Below are 18,066 nucleotides of genomic sequence, written 5' to 3' on the forward strand. Positions count from 1 at the left end.
CAGTTCGTTCTGTTCGGATCGTCGATCGTTCAGCTCAGTTTCAGCAACGGCGGTTGGGGTGCCATTCTCGCTGACGTTTACTCTCGCAAAGTAACTATCCTCACTCACTCTCTCTCGTTTTTTTTCTTTCCTTTTTATCTTTTTGATCTTCGGAGATTAGGAGAATTCAAGTGTTGGAGTTAATTTTGGTGTGGAGTGTAGATTGATTGATCCTTATTTGTGTCACATTTGTTCTGAATTACGTTACTGGGGCGTGGTTTATTGTTATGATTTAGCTAGGTTTTGAATGCCGAAATTTGTTTCCATAATCGCAAAGCCAATTCGGACTTTTCGGGGGCCTAAAACGAAGACTAAAGTTGTGGCCTTTTTTGTTGAAGTATTATATGAGGTACTGAGGTATGGGGCCCCTAAATCGTGCCACAATCTTTAGCTCAAAGCCTGCTTTGTTCGGTGTTCAATGCAGCTGTAATGCTTGATTCACATAAAAAGGACCAAACGCCTCACAACAAACAAAATGATCTGCTTATCCAAAAAGGGAAAAAAAAAATGATCCGGAATTGTAATTCTCTCTTGAGTGAGCCATTTGTTGTTCTCAATGTTATTTTTGACTATGCGTATTACTACTTGTGTCTGAAACTAAAGGGAAATTGAATGTCTCGTCGTTGCGCACTTAACATGGATTGTTCCATGTCATTCTCGTAATTATTCCCCGTTAATAAAGACAAAAAAAGAAAAGAAAAGAGTGCTAATGAATAAAAAGGAAGTGCTAAAATCATTTTCCAAAATCGATAAACTTATTTACGGCTCTTCTATAAACCAAATATTGTGCAGCTTGAATTCTCCTAATCAAAGATTGTTCCATGTCATACAGCTTTAGTGATTGTGCACCACAATTGTTTTTAATTAGATAAATTTATTCACGGCTGTTCCATAAACCAAAGATTTACGGACATCGACAAACCCAATGCCACGTCAGTTACTGCAATGAGAAAACAAACATCCTTTCACCCTCTCAGGTATGCCCTCCCTCACCTAATTCCTCTCGAGAAACTTTTATATGAAACTAGGATAGGAGGGGTGGTGGTGTTTCCCTCCTTTCCGTTTTCAAATTTCTGGCCATTTTTCGAGCACAATTTGATGATCGGCTCTATTCATTTTGTAGAGATCAGTGAGAATATTAATCTTGCAAATAACCATGTTCATCCGATTTTATTAGATACATGATCGCCACATGTGAAAATTGAAGAAAAACAAAAACTGGATCCAAAAACACATTAAATCGGAACCCAATTTTTGTTTTTCTTTCAATTTTCACGTTTGCCGATCATGCGTCTATTAAAGTCTAATCTAACAAACATGATTTTTGCAAGATTAATGTTTTCACTGAGCTCTACAAATGAACAGAGCCAATCATCAAAGTATGCTTGAGAAATGACCGAAAAAATTGAAAACGGACCGGAGGGGGACACCACCACCCCTCCTATCCCTGTTTCATCATATAGTTAAAGTTTCTCTCTCTACTCTGGGAAATTTTTCAATGCAGGGTGGGTATCACGTGGTGCCCACTCGGTGCATCCAAGCCGTTCATTACGTTTTTAGACGGATCGGATTTGGAGAGAGAAAAAAAAAGAAAGTGTTGGGGTGAGAGAAGATAAATGATTTTATTCCGAATTGTTCAAAAGTGTATTAAACGATCTGAATATGCCAAACGGATACCAAATTAGATATACGCACCCTGCACCGAAAAATCTCTCCTAGTCTCTGCCCAAGAGCGGATTCTTTTGAGATTTTCGACCTTTTGAGGGCTATTCTGGACGGACATTACAGAAACCGGCAATTTCGAGGGACCGTTATGCTCCAACCTCTCTCTCTCTCTCTATTTCGAGGGACCGTTATACTCCAACCTCTCTCTCTCTCTCTCTCTCCGGAATTGATCGAGTCAGTGTCCGCATTAATATCGGAGCTTTTTGAGACAGTTGGCGATGGAGGCTTTTTGTTGTTGGCTACGGTACTGTACCATTTAATACACCCAAGCTACTTGTGGTACTACCCTCTCTCTCTCCCACAGTATACATACACGCACCTGCTGCTGCTACCAGTGGTGATTTTTTCTTTTTTGTGAGAGACGAGACATGGTCGGACCGAAAAGGCCTCAGTTCGTTCTATTCGGATCGTCGATCGTTCAGCTCAGTTTCAGCAATGGCGGTTGGGGTGCCATTCTCGCTGACGTTTACTCTCGCAAAGTAACTATCCTCACTCACTCTCTCTCGGTTATTCTTTTTTTTTTTTTCTTTTTGATCTTCGGAGATTAGGAGAATTCAAGTGTTGGAGTTAATTTTGGTGTGGAGGTAGATTGATTGATCCTTATTTGTGTCACATTTGTTCTGAATTACGTTACTGGGGCGTGGGTTATTGTTATGATTTAGCCAGCCCGGACTTTTCGGGGCTGTTTACACCATAATTTAGCAAATTAGACAATATTGATCGACTAGGTCAAACAGGGGTCTAAAACGAAGACCGAAGATGTGGCCTTTTTTGTTGAAGTATTAGAGCATCTCCAACCCATGCTCTATTCCTCCATTTGAGAGTATAGAACTTCTCCAACCCATCCTCTCAAGCCTCCTCTATTTGAGAGGATGGGATTTTGATCCTCCATATTTAGAGGATGGGAGAAAATACGGAGGATCTTCTCTAAAATCACTTTATGAATAAATAGAAGATTTGTGGTCGGAGTAAATATGAATAGTGATTTCCTCTAAAATCACTTTTTGAATAAAATAGACTATTTTGATACTCTCAAATAGAGTATTGGATTGGAGATGCTCTTATAAGAGCTACTGAGGTATGGGGCCCCTAAATTGTGCCTCGAGCTTTAGTCAAGGCCGGCTTTGTTCGGTGTTCAACGCAGCTGTAATGCTTGATTCAGATGAAAAAGACCAAACACATCACAACAAACAAAATGATCCGCTTATCCATAAAAGGGGGGAAAAAATGATCCGGAATTATAATACTCTCTTGAGTGAGCCATTTGCAGTTCTCAATGTTATTTTTGACTATGCGTATTACTACTTGTGTCTGAAACTAAAGGGAAATTGAATGTCTCGTCCTTGCGCACTTAACATGGATTGTTCCATGTCATTCTCGTAATTATTCCTGATCAATGCAGTGGTAGATTATGTTGCTGTTCTTCTGTGTTTGCTCTTCATTCTAACGCCACATTGTCATTCCTTTGGATTATGTTGCTGTTCTTCTGAGTTTTCTCTTCAGTCTTATGCCGCATTGTGTTCTTCTGTGTTTTGTCTTCATTCTTGTTGCACATTGTCTTTCCTTATGGTATAGGCAGACATAGTGTTGCGAGGATACTATGGCTGGAATTCACGACGTGCACTGCAGGTTCTCAATGAAGTCTTTCCAAAGGTATTTATATATATCTTTCATCTGGCAATAAAATCGTGCTTTTGGATACAGTTTTGCATTTGAAACTTGACAAGTGCCACGTAGGGAGTGCGGTATGGTGGTGTTGCTTGCTTTTAAGGACTAAAAACGGATTTAGTATCGGATTTTTCATGCCTCAGTTCGTTTAGGTAGCGACAACGTATATGTGCATATTTGTCTTGTTTTTATTTATCTTATGATGCACCTCTTCTCCAGAAATTCCTTCGAGGTTCAGACATGAGAAAATTTATACATAGCTGAATTTGCAATGGTTTGCTAAATGCTTTAGTGATAATATATCCTACAAAACTTGGAAAATTAGGTTACACTGTTACATATGCTTAGTATATTCGGTATTGAAATGAAATTCCTCCAGGGTTTAGACCTGAGAATTTATACGAACTGCAGAATTTGCGTTGATTTGGTAAATGCTGTAAAACTTGGTAAGTTAGATTACACCGTCACAACGCTCTGTGTACTTGGTATTGAAATGTGACGATGATTTGCTTCACTTGATTGGTACCTGTTTCGTCAATTGGATAGTTATTGACCACCCTTAAATAGTTGGCTCTGATACGGCATTGTGTTTCTTTGATTGTAGGATGCAGCTTCTCAGCCTTCTCTGGTGATCATCTACTTCGGTGGCAATGATTCAATGGGACCTCACTCATCTGGCCTGGGCCCACATGTTCCACTTCCTGAATACAAAGAAAACATGAGAAAGATTGCACTTCATATCAAGGTACCTGCTTGATAATGTTTCCTTGTATGGTAGAACCCAAAGGGATTTCATAATCATGACTTGCTTGAGTTTTCACAGCCCTTAAACAATTTGGCTGGTCCTTTTCTATTTGAAGGTTATGTTTGATGTACATGCTAACCCTCTATCTGAACATCAGAGCCTTTCAGACACAACACGCATTATTTTTCTCAGCTGTCCACCAGTCAACGAGGCCAAAGTTCGGGAAAACACAAGGTGCTCAAATGCATATCCGAATTGCTTCTTTGGTCCCCTTCTGGGATTATCTTCTAATTTAGTGTTATCTTGAAAATAGTAAATACTTTAGCGAGCTAGTCCGGACAAATGAGTTATGCCGAAGTTACTCAGAAGCTTGTGTAGAGTTGTGCGAGGAGATGGGCCTGAAGGTGGTTGATCTTTGGACTGCAATGCAGAGACGAGATGATTGGTTGACTGCTTGCTTTACGTAAGTTTGTTATGCATATTTTGATTTTCTTATACAGTGCTTAGACCTCAAGCGTCAAATTCACCCAATGACATATAAACTGCTTACTGAGGTTTACAAGAATGCCTGAAAGTTTCTTACATTGTACTGCAACTTCCACAATCTTTTATCATTTCAAATTTGTAACTTGTAAGAGAGAGTACATTGTTACATATTCAAATTGGAAAAGTGAAAGATGACTACTTCGATGGTGTAAGCAATCTGAAGTAATAACATGGACAGCACCCAGAAATGCTGAAATCTCATTACAGATTTGTAAGTCTTGCCTGTGCTTTTTCTATGCATACCGAGATCAGCTTTCACAAAGCTGTGCTAAAGATGAAAGGCTTTGAAATGGTTGCAAGTCATTTCTCGCCGTGTTTTATGTAGCAAGAGTATTCTCAATTATGCATGACATATACATGGTTTGAATTCTCACTTTGTTCTTGTAATCAAGGACAAAATTGGATACTTTTCTCCCCAATAAAACTTCTAGCTGCAGTTACAGCCAACGTTATGACTCATTTGCATAGTGCAACCACATTTTTGATATTACAATCACATCTTTTACTGGTACTCAACTTGTCAAATGTTTAGACTGTCTGTCATTCCAGGACAGTTATCTTGACAAGTATACGCAGATTGAGATGCTGAATGCGTGGAACAATAACAGAAACTATTGTGGGAAAACAATAGTTTGTGAGCCAATTGTGAGAAAATTCTTAGATTTATTATTCATCTTCTTCAAGTGAGAGATAAAAGGTGAAATCACGGTGCAACTCTAGTTGATCACTCTTCTATCGGTCTGAATTGTGACCATCTTCTACATAGTAGGTGATACACATGACACTGCCACTGGTTAGAAGTTAGAACAATAGACTTGTTAGGGTCATTTTTGGTTGAGTTTTATGGAGGGATGTGTGGGGTACTTTTGCTTTTACCTCCAGAAATAGTACCATAAATCCGCTATCGAACACAGCCTAAAAGCTGCCAAATGACGGAAACTACTATCATCATTTGTGTGTGAGATTTGTTTGTCATTTTCCCATTGATTTTTGCTTCCTCTCCAGGGACGGGGTGCATTTATCTGCTGAGGGGAGCAAAGTAGTTGCGGAGGAGATACTCAAGGTGCTCAAGGAAGCAGAGTGGGAGCCATGTTTTCATTGGAAGTCCATGCCCACAGAATACGGGGAAAATTCACCTTATGACCTTGTTGCTTCCGACGGGAAAACGACTATAAATCCATCGGAATGGACCTTCCACAGGGAAATACAGTGGGATTAGGCTATGACGAAATTTCCTCAACTGCTTTGGCCTCGTTGGTTTACACAACCCATTCGGAATTGGCTCGTTTCTGGTGAATTTTGTGTGATTTTCTTCAATTGATTCAAAGATTTGTAGGGATCCCCTCCTGCTCTTTTTTGCATGTTAGTTACTTGATAAAGTGTCAAAGGTGCTGTAATTTGTCATTTTTATTACAATAACTGCAGTTCAAATTCAAGTGACATGTTGGATTAGTTGTAGTATTGATAAAAATGGTTTGCTTATGTAATATCGAGGGTTTAAGTTTTTAGGCTTGATTATTGAATGAATCTGTGGGGTTGGAATCAGGATCTTATTACCTAAGTACTACGTGGTTTGCCCTTTCACTTCTCTCCACCCTCTCTCTATTATCCTCTTTGAAAAGTTAAAAAAATGCTCCCAGTTCAGTTTGGATTTTGAGAGAGGTTTTTCAGAGTAATGAGTTGAAAGAGAGAGAAAATTTATCAGAGAATGTGCCCAAGAGTTTTGAGAAAATTTGCTCCGAAGAACCAAAAGTACAGAGCAAGCATATTGCTGAGCCATTTTAGGAATACCAAACAGATCTCTCAACGGGGTCAAAATCTTTTCCAAGATAAGGAAGCGGCATGGAATAATCTTTTGAATCAAAACAAATCTTTCAAGAAGGTCAAAATCTCTTTCATCATCATTACCCAAGGGGTTTGCCGATGGATAAAACTTGAGATTAAGGTTTTGCTTTCTCCTAAATGTTCTTATTAAAAACCTCTTATATGTTATCAACTCTTATGGAGTTCTCAGAGAATTTTACCACGGCTTTAATTGGACTCCCGGCTAGTGGATCGTGAAAATTGAATTCTTAGAAATTACTAGTAGTTTTTTTTTTTAAGAGCCGTCATAGCCCAAGAATTAGTTGAGTTGCACGTAAACTAACCTGAACCTTCTAAGTTAACAAACATGTATTATAGCTTATTTTCTTGTTGGTAGTCTTCAATAGAACTCATTTTAGAGTCGCTCTAAAGCAAAGGTAAAATGCTCCAGGTAGATCTACCAGAACCAAAGAGACATAGTAATAAAGTTTAAGGGGGTAACCTTTGGGTTGTTACTGTGATCACCAGAAACCTCAGGGAAGATCAGTATAATTTACCCATCACGAAATCTCTGTCGGTAGCGGTAGGAGTATATTTTCCGCGGCTAAAACGTGTTTCATTAGAAAAAGGTAGCGGCCTTCCCGGCAGTTGGGATAACTGAACGCATGGTGCAGTTTGCCCATTTTGGGACTCGTATACGATAATGTTACGATGCCCTCTGTCCGGATTTAATTGTTCCTAATTCTATTCTAACCTGCTAAAAAATGGGTTATATCTATGAATTCGTAATGAATTTCATATCGAATATGAATCTTGTTTGATAAATCTCGATTAGTTCTATAATATAATGTTTTCAAAATCACGTAAAATATTATAAATTGAAAGATATAATCGATTAAAAAATGACAAGAACTCCAAAAAAAGACTATTAAATCTAGACCGAGGGAGTATAAACAATTCACTATATAGAATTCGTTGAGATCTTCGATCCCGTTAAAAATAAAGTTCATCAAATCAGATATCGATCTATTTCGATTCAGAACAATTTTTCCTCGAGGAAAAAAACGGATTGCAATGGATTTTATCAACTCTAAGCACATTATTCTCAACGGAAATGTGTTCTTCGATCAATACTCGATGAGCATGAATTTATACAAGATTGATTTTTTCAATTACTAATTTAGATCATCAAAATGGACACCGTACAAGTCCAAATAGGGGCAAACTGAGCCACCCCAACCGCATACCCAATTTCAGGGAAGCCTAATCCTTTATTAACTCAAAATCGAAACTATTTATTGTCGAGACAGAAAGTACGAACGAAGTTCTGTACCGTGCAAGGCTGCTCCTAGGGTGCTACAGGGGTCCGCGGTTACCGTTTTCATTTACCGTTATCATCCACGCAATACACACGCATACAAAAACAGCTGAGCTGGCAGTTATAAACAGCATTGGGCCCCACCCACCCAATCCTTTCCCCTTTCCTTTTTCCTCGGGAACCTGACAAAACACGTCAGGCGCAATCAATAAACTTCTCAACTAACTTTATGCAACAACGAATCCACCTCTGATCTCCGTCCTCCACTCCTCCTCCAACCCCTCTCTCTCTCTCTCTCTGATGATGTCCGGACAGACCTACAAAGTCTGCTGGTGCTTCCGGCGACGGTTTAAGCTCGCCGCGGCCGAGGCTCCGGCGGAAGTCAAGGCATTGTTCGATCAGTACTCGAACAACGGACTCATGGACGCCGAGCACCTGCACAGGTTCATGATCGAGGTCCAGAAGGAAGAGAGTTCCACCGTGGGCGACGCACAGGGGATCTTGAAACACCTCAATTTGTTCCACCGGAGGGGCCTCCATCTCGACGCCTTCTTCAAATTCCTCTTTGCTGACACTAATCCTCCTCTTTCCCCTAAAATTGAGGTAACACTCTCTCTCTCTCTCTCTCTCACTATATGCTGGCGTGCGAGCGTGAAAACGTTTTTCAAATGTACCCGAAAGCACTAAATTCGCAAGAGTGAGATTGAGAGCGGGTGTGAAGGGCGCGTGAAAACGTCTCCCAAAGCATTAAAATTCGCGAGAGCGAGGATTGACAGTGGGAGTGGAGAGTGGAGGGTGAGTAGTATGTGACTAAGCTCTTGAGTCTCATAGATGTATATTTTAGGCTTCTTTTTTTTTTTGAACTTACGTATATATAGTACTAGTTTCTAATTTTGAAGGTGTGGATCCCGTAACCCGTTTTTTGTATGAAAACACGACATTTTTGTCCTTATTTATGAATAGGATTGCAAATGAACCCTGTTGTTTGTGAGCAGCTCATGACTTGTCTCATTATAGGCTTGGGTCGTTAGTAAACGAGTGAAGCTCGAGCTTGAGTTTTAAGATTGTTTAGTAAACGAGCTTGAGTAAGTTGTAACTTGGCTATCGATTATGAACGCTCGGCTTGTTTGCTCGAACACCTAAAAAATATATGACCTGCGCTCGAACCTTAGTTACACGAAGTGGGAGCGGGGACGGGAGCGGGAGCGGGAGTGGGGACGGGGGAGCGGATGATCATAGAAGTGTGGGAACGCCATTGGAAGCGGTTAGGAAAAATTATTAAAATTATAAATATATTTTGGAATTTTATATTGTTAAATGTCAATATAAAAATATTATTCTACCACATAAAATATTACTATTAAAATTATAAGTTTCTAGTTATAGTTCAACATTTTTATTGTAGCACATGATAACACAATAGAGCTCTTGTGCATATTAAGTAGGCGTAAAAGTTAAAGGCATTAGTATGACTCTAGAAGACTAATATCAAATGTGCACACCAACAAGAACAAAATAACTTTAAAGATACCAATTGCAGCTTGAATCATAAGTCTCTCAACCGTTTTTTGGGTGTAAGTTCCCGTATAGGTAAGGAACGAGTTCCCGTCGTCATTGCGACGAGTTTCTTAGAGTTTCCTTCGACGGGAACGCGGAAACGCGTTTCCGTCGAAGAAACGTGGGCATAATTGAAGGTTCCTGCAACTAAGGCTCGAACACGTCAAAGCTCGGTTCCGCTTGTTTGCAGCCCTATTCATAAGCTACAACAATTTCCTTTAGAACACTTCACTTATTAGCATCTCACAAAGTCAGACTCCTCTTTGCCTCTTTAAATACTAATATCTGATTCTTATATAAAAATGAAAGTCATTTTAGTAAAGTTACATTAATAAGTCAAAGGAAGCATGATGTACTAGTATAAAATTGGAGTTTGGAAATTATTTGCAATCAGTAAGTCATTTAGCTACCAAATTCTGCTCACAGCTCATTGGTCAGGAGATCGGATCCCCTGTCCGACCTGCCTGTCCCACCACTCTTGGCCGTTGATCTCGCAAATCAACGGCTGAGATGGGCCGAGCACTTTTTTTCTCTCAAGGCATTGGTCAGTGGGCAATTGTTAGATTGACGATTCCCCTAATTTCTTAATCTTTCAGGTTCATCATGATATGACAGCTCCGTTGTCTCACTATTTTATATACACGGGCCATAACTCGTACCTAACCGGGAATCAGCTGAATAGTGACTGCAGTGATGAGCCTATTATACATGCATTGCAGAGAGGTGTTAGGGTGATAGAATTGGATCTTTGGCCAAACTCTGCTAAAGATGGTGTTGATGTCCTTCATGGAAGGTATGTTTGCTGTTTTGCTTGGCGCCATCGATTTTGGTAGGGAATTGGTCTGATTGTAGTATGTGATTTTGATTTGTGCTTGTAGAATTTCCACAATTGCAGAAGTTAAGTGTACATATTTCCTTTTACATTCTTCTTGTTCTTTAAAGATTGCCACCCTAGAAGCGGAAGCTAAGAGTACAAGAAAGTATGTACTATATGAGGGCATGAGGGCAAGATAGTGTAGACCTTTCTTCTACCTAGAATATGATCAGCAATTTGATTCCAATCAATCGGAGTAGATGAAACTCTTGTTTTGCAGTATGCCACTCTACTCTGCTAAACCTTGCGCATTACCTGGAAATAGACAAGGTACTTCCAGAATTTTCTCCACATGGGATGCGTCATCTTGAATAGGCCGGTGTTTTTCTTCGCGGGTAAAACAGAGTGTTAGACATGTAGGTCAGAAATTTGTTCTCATTTTTGCTTCTTCTTTACATAGAAGATGTGAATTTTTTTTTTTTTTTGGGGTGGGTGGGTTTTGGTCCTTATGTTTTCTTTCTTGATGGGGATGGGCTGCAACAATGAATGTTTTCCTTTCATCCAAGAGTTGGTCCCTAAGGCTTAACATCAAAGGTGGTTTTGTTTTGTACAAGTCTGTCCCTGCTTTTGTTACTCCTGTTTTGTGTCTTGGTTGATGGGGGTTCGTCCTCTATGCTTACTGACAGTAGAAGGAATTTTCGTTTACTTAATTCAAGTTTCTGGTTTCAGTTCCACGAAGGAAAAAAGGACCATTATTAAAAGAGAAAAAGTGACAGGATGGGAGAGGACAAATACTAGATGAATGTTGCGTGCTTGTGCACACCAATTGGTCCTATATTCCCACCATATTACCATATTGTCCGCCTAGCTTACAAGGCTTTATCCTTTTTACATCTTTATGGTGCCAAATCCATGTCTAGTCACGTCCTTTGTTTGTTCATACATGACATTGCCGAGCAATAATAACTTGGCCTCATTTCATTCAAGTGATCTCTTTACTGCTGTAGGACGCTGACCACTCCAGTCGAACTCATCAAATGTTTGAAGTCTATTAAAGAGCATGCCTTTACTGCATCCGAATATCCTGTTGTAATAACTCTAGAAGACCACCTTACCCCGGATCTTCAAGCTAAAGTGGCTGAGGTGGGTGTAAGCATTTCTGTGGAGAATATGAACCAGTTCTTTTGGTATTGATTCACTACATTTGTGACTTCTTGTCAGATGGTCACTCAAACATTTGGAGAAATTCTATTTTCTCCTGGCTCAGAATGCTTGAAGGAGTTCCCTTCACCAGAGTCTCTGAAGAAGAGGGTTATTATATCTACCAAACCACCCAAAGAATACCTTGAGAAAAAAGAGGTCAAAGGAAAGGTGGATGAATCACAAAAGGCGAAAGATTCGGCTGATGAAGAAGCCTGGGGGAAAGAAGTCCCAGACTTTAAAGCTGGTGGCACAGGCAACGCTGAGGTTTGTGGGGAATTGGAGACTTAAATTGTGTTGCTACTTTTATATATAAAGTGGCATGACCAATCATTAATTTCTTGGGTTACCTTTTTCCAGGATGACTTGGATGAAGAAATGGATAATCCGGATGAAGAAGACGCAGATGATGGTGATCGTAAGTCTCAACAGATTGCAGCAACAGAGTATAAACAGTTGATTGCTATTCATGCTGGGAAGGGGAAGGGTGGATTGAACGAATGGCTGAGAGTTGATCCTGATAAAGTGAGACGTCTTAGCTTAAGTGAGCCACAGCTTGAAAAGGCTGTGATAACTCATGGAAAAGAGATTGTCAGGTAACGTAATGTTCTCAAGACTTTGCTTTGAAGTCTGATTCATGAAAGTGTTTTGCCTTCAATTTAATAAAAGCTGGAGGTTTTTATTTGTCTATAAAAGCCTCCAGCTTTTGCTAAATAAAATTTTATTTCTTAATTAAATTTGTTCTAAAGATCTAAGAAATCTGAAGCTCTTATCTTGATGGATGCTAAGATGCCTTCAAAGGGCATGCTGGAGTACTACATTTTAATTTTGATCAACATGCATAGACTTTGAACCAAGTAGTAGATTACCAGTGGCGGCCACCATAGGCTCAGTCAGGAACCTGCTTGCACTTAAGTTTTCAGAACTTCACTTTCACCATTGTTGTCATAGCATTTTTCAATTAGCCCGCTCTAAAAGAAACTAATTATATTTTTTATTTCTTTTTCAAAATACCCTGCAGTTGATCTTTTAATGTCATGTTTGGCTATAAGGTTTAACACATTGTCACACTAGCCGTAGCAGACTAGTAATATCATAAGGAGGTTACACTAGTTTGATGACACTAAATATTTCTCTTTGGTGCATCTAACATTTGTTGGCATTCTTCTACACCATGCATGCACCCATATGCTGCTGCGCTAGCAGTTGAGGATGTGTGCTTTCCTGAACTTAGTTCTTCAGTAGCTCATGTTTTGAACAGGGACTTCATTAATGATTGTGTGGCTGAGAATGCATCTGTCTTCATGATTTATTTAGAAAATTGGGCATGTTCTGAGAATTGATTTGCTTCAGGTTTACTCAGCGGAACATATTGAGGGTGTATCCAAAAGGCATGCGCATTAACTCATCCAACTATAACCCGCTAATTGGGTGGATGCATGGGGCTCAGATGGTTGCATTTAATATGCAGGTTTGGTGTTTTCCCCACAATATTCTTCCCCTTTCTCTCTCCAAGCAAAGAATTATTGGTGCAAAGGTTGTTTGGTACATGCGCTTCGTATGTTGATCCTGACTTTGCTTGTAGTTGTATGATGTATGTATGTTAAAATGTTACTGGTTTATTTTTTGTTACCAAGTACCAACAGAAACAGAATTACATCGCTACTTTGTTGGTTGACTCTTTTCATTAATGAGAAGAGAGTTATTAGGAAAATATTGCAACCACACCCATGAGTAGCAAGAAATATTAACTTGCATGACATTCAGCCAGAGCAACGCTAAGCTGCATCCTTCCACAAGTTGGGCAGACAGCAGACTGAAACTTATCCGAAAAACTCCTACTAAAGTCATTGAATTCTCTCCCTTCACAGCATGATCTTTTAATGCTTGGATTAATGACTAACCACATCCTTATTTTGCACCACAAGTTATTTTCACTTGCACTCACTGATCTACATATTAACTGTACTTGGATGGATGATTGATTTCAACTTCTGACATTTGTTTACTGGAAGTGTAGCGATGCAAATAACCAAAAAGTGAATTCTGTTTTTATGACAGGGCTATGGAAGATCACTATGGGTGATGGATGGAATGTTCAAGGCCAATGGCGGTTGTGGATATGTTAAAAAACCCGATTTCTTGTTGAAGATTGGTCAAAATAATGAGGTCTTTGACCCTAAAGCTACATTACCAGTCAAAACAACTTTGAAGGTGAATCAACTGTTACCAGTGCTTTTAATCAAAGTTTCCTTGTACATCCGTCAAAAGTTTTGGATAGTTCCCTTACTGTTTTCACGCTTTATACTTATATATTTCTTTGTATGTGTTCTTCGTCTATTCTCTATGTTATTTGAATTTTTTTGGTTGCTTAACAGGTGAATGTTTACATGGGTGAAGGATGGTATTTTGATTTCCACCACACTCACTTTGATGCATATTCCCCTCCAGATTTCTATGCACGGGTTAGTTGATCCTCATCTAATTGGTTTGGTTACACACTCATCTCTGGTTGCAGGCCTGTGTCTTATGAATGGTGGCCTCCACTACAAGTATAAGAACCATTTAGAGATGTAGAAAGGATCTTACGTGGTGTCCCCGTCTAAAGGGGTATGGGTGGAGTGAGACTGACCTTATCTTTCACCAAAGTGGGATTTCACGTGTTCTGTCCATAGTTTTTTGTTGATCGGTGGCATCAATCAAGTTGGCAATAGTATTGCTGCACTCAATGTCTTTTAGTACTAGAGTTCATGTTTTTATAATATGTTGAGCCCTGTGTTATAAGAAAATTTTGGTACAATATCAAATAATCAAATTACGTTCTTAGGATGCAAGTTTCAGAACATGGTATAGCTACATTCCAAATTGATAAATTCAGCGATCTAAACCCGATCTCAAAATATTTCCTTTTTTCTTAATAGTTTTTTCGCAGAAGAAAATAGAAAATGTAACAAAATAAAAAGCTAGAGAGTGGAGATTTAGTATGTAGAATGCAAAAAAGAGAGAGTATAAAGTGGTCAACATGCTCTTGAAAATGTGTTTTCATCAATAATTGAAAAATAGTACTACTCTCTTAATTGGATTTCTATCTCTTGTAATAATACATGCCTATGCTGTCATTTATAAAAATTTGACCACCGCATCACAACTTAGGACCTGTGATGTATGGCATTGCTGTGAACAATCCCACTCCTCATACCAGAATGAAAGGTACCATAGGCTGAGCTAGTTGATGTGAGTAGGTACTGTTTTCTCTTTCAAGTCTTGGAGCTTTTAATAGCTCCGTGGCTGAATGATGAAAATAGTCAGCTGGAGTAGAGACAATTCTCCTAACCTAAGAGTCAGAATCTTTATGAGTTTATAATGAGGTTGTATGGGTATCTGAGAGGGCTTATACTCCATTTGTGTGCAGGTTGGAATTGCTGGAGTTCCTGCGGACACTGTAATGAAAAAGACAAAAACCCTAGAGGACAACTGGATACCAGCTTGGAACGAGGAGTTTGAGTTCCCTTTAACAGTTCCAGAATTGGCTCTGCTTAGGGTTGAAGTTCATGAGTATGACATATCCGAAAAGGATGACTTTGGAGGCCAAACATGCCTACCAGTAACCGAGCTGAGAAGTGGAATTCGAGCTGTTCCACTCCATAGTCGCAAGGGGGAAAGGTACAAATCTGTAAAGATTCTTATGCGCTTTGAATTTGTTTGATACATTCCCCTCCTTTTTTGATTTGGCTATAAGAAGTTTGTGTGAATACTAAAGCTTGTTGTGTGTACTATGTATAAAGAAATAAAACGTCTGCGGTTATCCTATCTTCTGCTACCCACTGCAATCTATATTTGTCGTTAGAAACTGCTTGGAATTTGTTTAGCCGTAACTTTGAGCATATAGTTTTGTTTTCTACTTCTTTTTTTTTTTAAATCTTTCTTTCTTTTTATTACCTTTATGTTTCATCTTCGATGTTCTGGGTACGAGAAGATGTGTGCAAATACTTGAGTTCGTTGTGTCTTGTTTAACATTTACAGAAATAAAATGCCTGCCAGTGCCCTTCTATCCTGTAACTGTTGTGAGATGTAAGCTGTTATTGAAACCTTATGTTAGAATCTTTAAATCATTTTTTATTTTTCATAAAAGTAAATTCATATGACAAAGGGTAGACGATATGCTGATAGCCCTTTGGGAAATGAGTGCTGAGTTGTTAGTCTATCCATTTTTTTTTCCCCTTTTATTGAGAAAGTTGTTCTATCCATGTGCAATGTTGGAGTCATGCTTTTGTGTGCAGAATAATGTATAGGAAGCAATGTTGGGGCCATGCTTTTATTGCCATTATTATCGAATTATCGCTTTCCAAAAACTAAGATGTGACTCATTGATTGTTATTTAGCACTCCTATTACATAAGTTTAGGAGCACCATTTTACTAAATAAATTATATGGTTACGGTCCCTGCCTTCCTAGCCGGAGTGAGTCCCACGGTGGATTGTTTTCACCACTTGTATGAGGAGTGTGTTCAAATCTTTGTCCCGTGAAAAAATGGGGCGTACCCAGTGCACGAAACTACAACAACCTCATATCAAAATCCTACAAGCGCTAATTTCAAGATATCCACCCACCTGCCTCAGCCCTCCCCATCTCTCTATCTTTTCCTACGCTTTTTCCCTTTTCTTGGCATTACCTAACTGACTGCTTTTTTGGAATTTGGAAGTCAAATTCCTCTCATCCTAATCCCTGCCCCAACGTGCATTCTTTCTTGAATATTCTATCTATCAAGAACTTGGACCACAGTGGTTGGTGTTGGACTTCTTTCACACCCATGGGCTACCTCAACTCGACCTGTACAAATTGTTGTCTTAATGCTGTTATGCATGTGCAGAAGATTATATTTGGACTATATACGTATGGAAAGTGATTTTGACACTTCACATTTAGCTATTGACATTTTATTTTTTATCTTTATTCTATGTGAAATTACCAAATAATCTTTTATTTTGTTAATGTTATTAATCCACTTTAAAGGGTACTGATGTAATTTCAAATAGAAAAAACAAAGACAAAGTGAAGTGTCAATGACTAAAAATAGAGTATTAAAATCAATTTCTTCTACGTACATTGTAACACGAACAGCATGTAAAAAAAAAACAAAGGAAAGTGGGGGAGTTATTTATTTGTACACTTGTCTGGACAAGTCATAGTGCTAGACCGCTAGTGGCTTTTTCTACGGAAATAATATCATGAGGAACAAGTGAATACTTTTTTTCTGCAAAAAAGAAAAAGGAGTACGGTTTTTTTTTTTTTCATTTGAGAAGTGAGTGCAAGACATGGTGCATGCATGCCTATCAACTCCCAAAACAGACAGATTTTTCTGTCTCCAAAACTCATTTCTTTTTTTGGTTTGACTGTCAAGAGAATACGGGTTAGCTTACGTGCGCCTCGACTATTTCTCTATCCAGTCCAGTCTGGTCAACAACAGGCCATCCACGTCAAGATTACGGGATTCACAAAAGTTTTCTCGCTCGTGGCCTAATTCAAAAGGTTGCCAAGTTTTGTACTGATAATATATGGGTTTACAGTTCATTAATGTTGCCACTTCTCTATCTGAAATAACCTCTATAGCATATAACCATGGCATGGCAGAGGATCTTGTGTGATAAAACCCGAGGCTTGGTACAACTCATGACATCCGGATCATGAATATGTCCATGATCCGAATGTCATGGATCCTTATCATTTTGGATAAAACTCTCCCTATTTTCAGGTCATTCAATATACACAAAGCAAAAAAATACAGTAATTGTTATGCTATCATTGAGCAAATAATATATGATGATCCGATCTTATGACATTTGATTTTAAGATACGACAGGAGTTATTCTGCCTCACCACATTAACAATCAGAGCCAACTAACATACTAATCATTGGTCTAATTACGTGGCTCAAAAATTACAACTCAAGTTAATTGTAGTTGGTGAGTATTACTTTATCTACTACTTAACCTTTACATATCTAGCCAACGTCCTCGTTGCCCTCCATCGTCCAACACCACCACCAAGCGATGTGGGACCACTACCCGCTTAAGTACGTCAAGTTTCTCAAGCTCGTCTCACGTGGGACCCACCCAAGCACCTCAAGCTCGTCACATGTCGGGCCTACCTAAGCATTTCTCATCACAGAACACTCCCCACACTTTCGGTTGGCGTAGGCCTTGATATCACCTGTAATAACTCATGTCAGCTGACCTATCAATTCTAAACTTAACCGCGTGTATCAAAAGTTATAACTTAGGTTAATAGTAACGGGTGGGGATTACCTTATATATTACTTAACATTACTATTACTACATATATATTACTTAACATAACTACATATCTATGTTACTTGACATTTACTCTGCGGATGTGAGATTTCGCAACCACTGAGCAAATAGTGTGTGATGATAGGATCAAATGACATTTGATGAAGATATGACAATAGTGTGATGATAGGATCAAGTGACATTGGATGAAGATACGACAAGTTTTATTTGCTCTGAGATGTTAAGAGTGCCAATTGAATCATAAGTACTACTCTCTCCAAAAAACCAAGAAGAAGAAAACAAAAAGATGACCGTAGATATGCATTGCCTACCAACCAACCAAATGAAGAGCTTTTTTGAC

The 18,066-nt window shown here is 39.0% G+C and overlaps 2 protein-coding genes across 3 annotated transcripts; both read left to right on the forward strand.

Annotated features, from left to right (window-relative positions):
- The first annotated feature begins 1,817 nt into the window (after nt 1-1,817).
- On the forward strand, nt 1,818-6,268 carry LOC131301627 (GDSL esterase/lipase WDL1). 2 transcript variants are annotated; one of them, XM_058328000.1, is made up of 6 exons: nt 1,818-2,243; nt 3,340-3,417; nt 4,037-4,177; nt 4,335-4,411; nt 4,491-4,640; nt 5,729-6,268. In XM_058328000.1, exons 1-6 carry the CDS (start codon nt 2,133-2,135, stop codon nt 5,940-5,942), a joined length of 771 nt encoding a protein of 256 aa, XP_058183983.1. In that variant the 5' UTR covers nt 1,818-2,132; the 3' UTR covers nt 5,943-6,268. The 2 variants fall into 2 exon arrangements, with proteins under 2 accessions (XP_058183983.1, XP_058183985.1); XM_058328002.1 differs by lacking the exon at nt 3,340-3,417 and having other exon boundaries at nt 2,047-2,243.
- Nucleotides 6,269-8,046: 1,778 nt separating this feature from the next.
- On the forward strand, nt 8,047-15,265 carry LOC131301625 (phosphoinositide phospholipase C 2-like). Its single transcript, XM_058327997.1, has 9 exons — nt 8,047-8,447; nt 9,998-10,194; nt 11,223-11,358; nt 11,437-11,682; nt 11,776-12,011; nt 12,769-12,886; nt 13,477-13,629; nt 13,794-13,880; nt 14,828-15,265. Exons 1-9 carry the CDS (start codon nt 8,145-8,147, stop codon nt 15,119-15,121), a joined length of 1,770 nt encoding a protein of 589 aa, XP_058183980.1. The 5' UTR covers nt 8,047-8,144; the 3' UTR covers nt 15,122-15,265.
- Nucleotides 15,266-18,066: the final 2,801 nt, after the last annotated feature.

This window comes from Rhododendron vialii, chromosome 9a, assembly GCF_030253575.1.
Source record: "Rhododendron vialii isolate Sample 1 chromosome 9a, ASM3025357v1".
Classification (NCBI taxonomy): domain Eukaryota; kingdom Viridiplantae; phylum Streptophyta; class Magnoliopsida; order Ericales; family Ericaceae; genus Rhododendron; species Rhododendron vialii.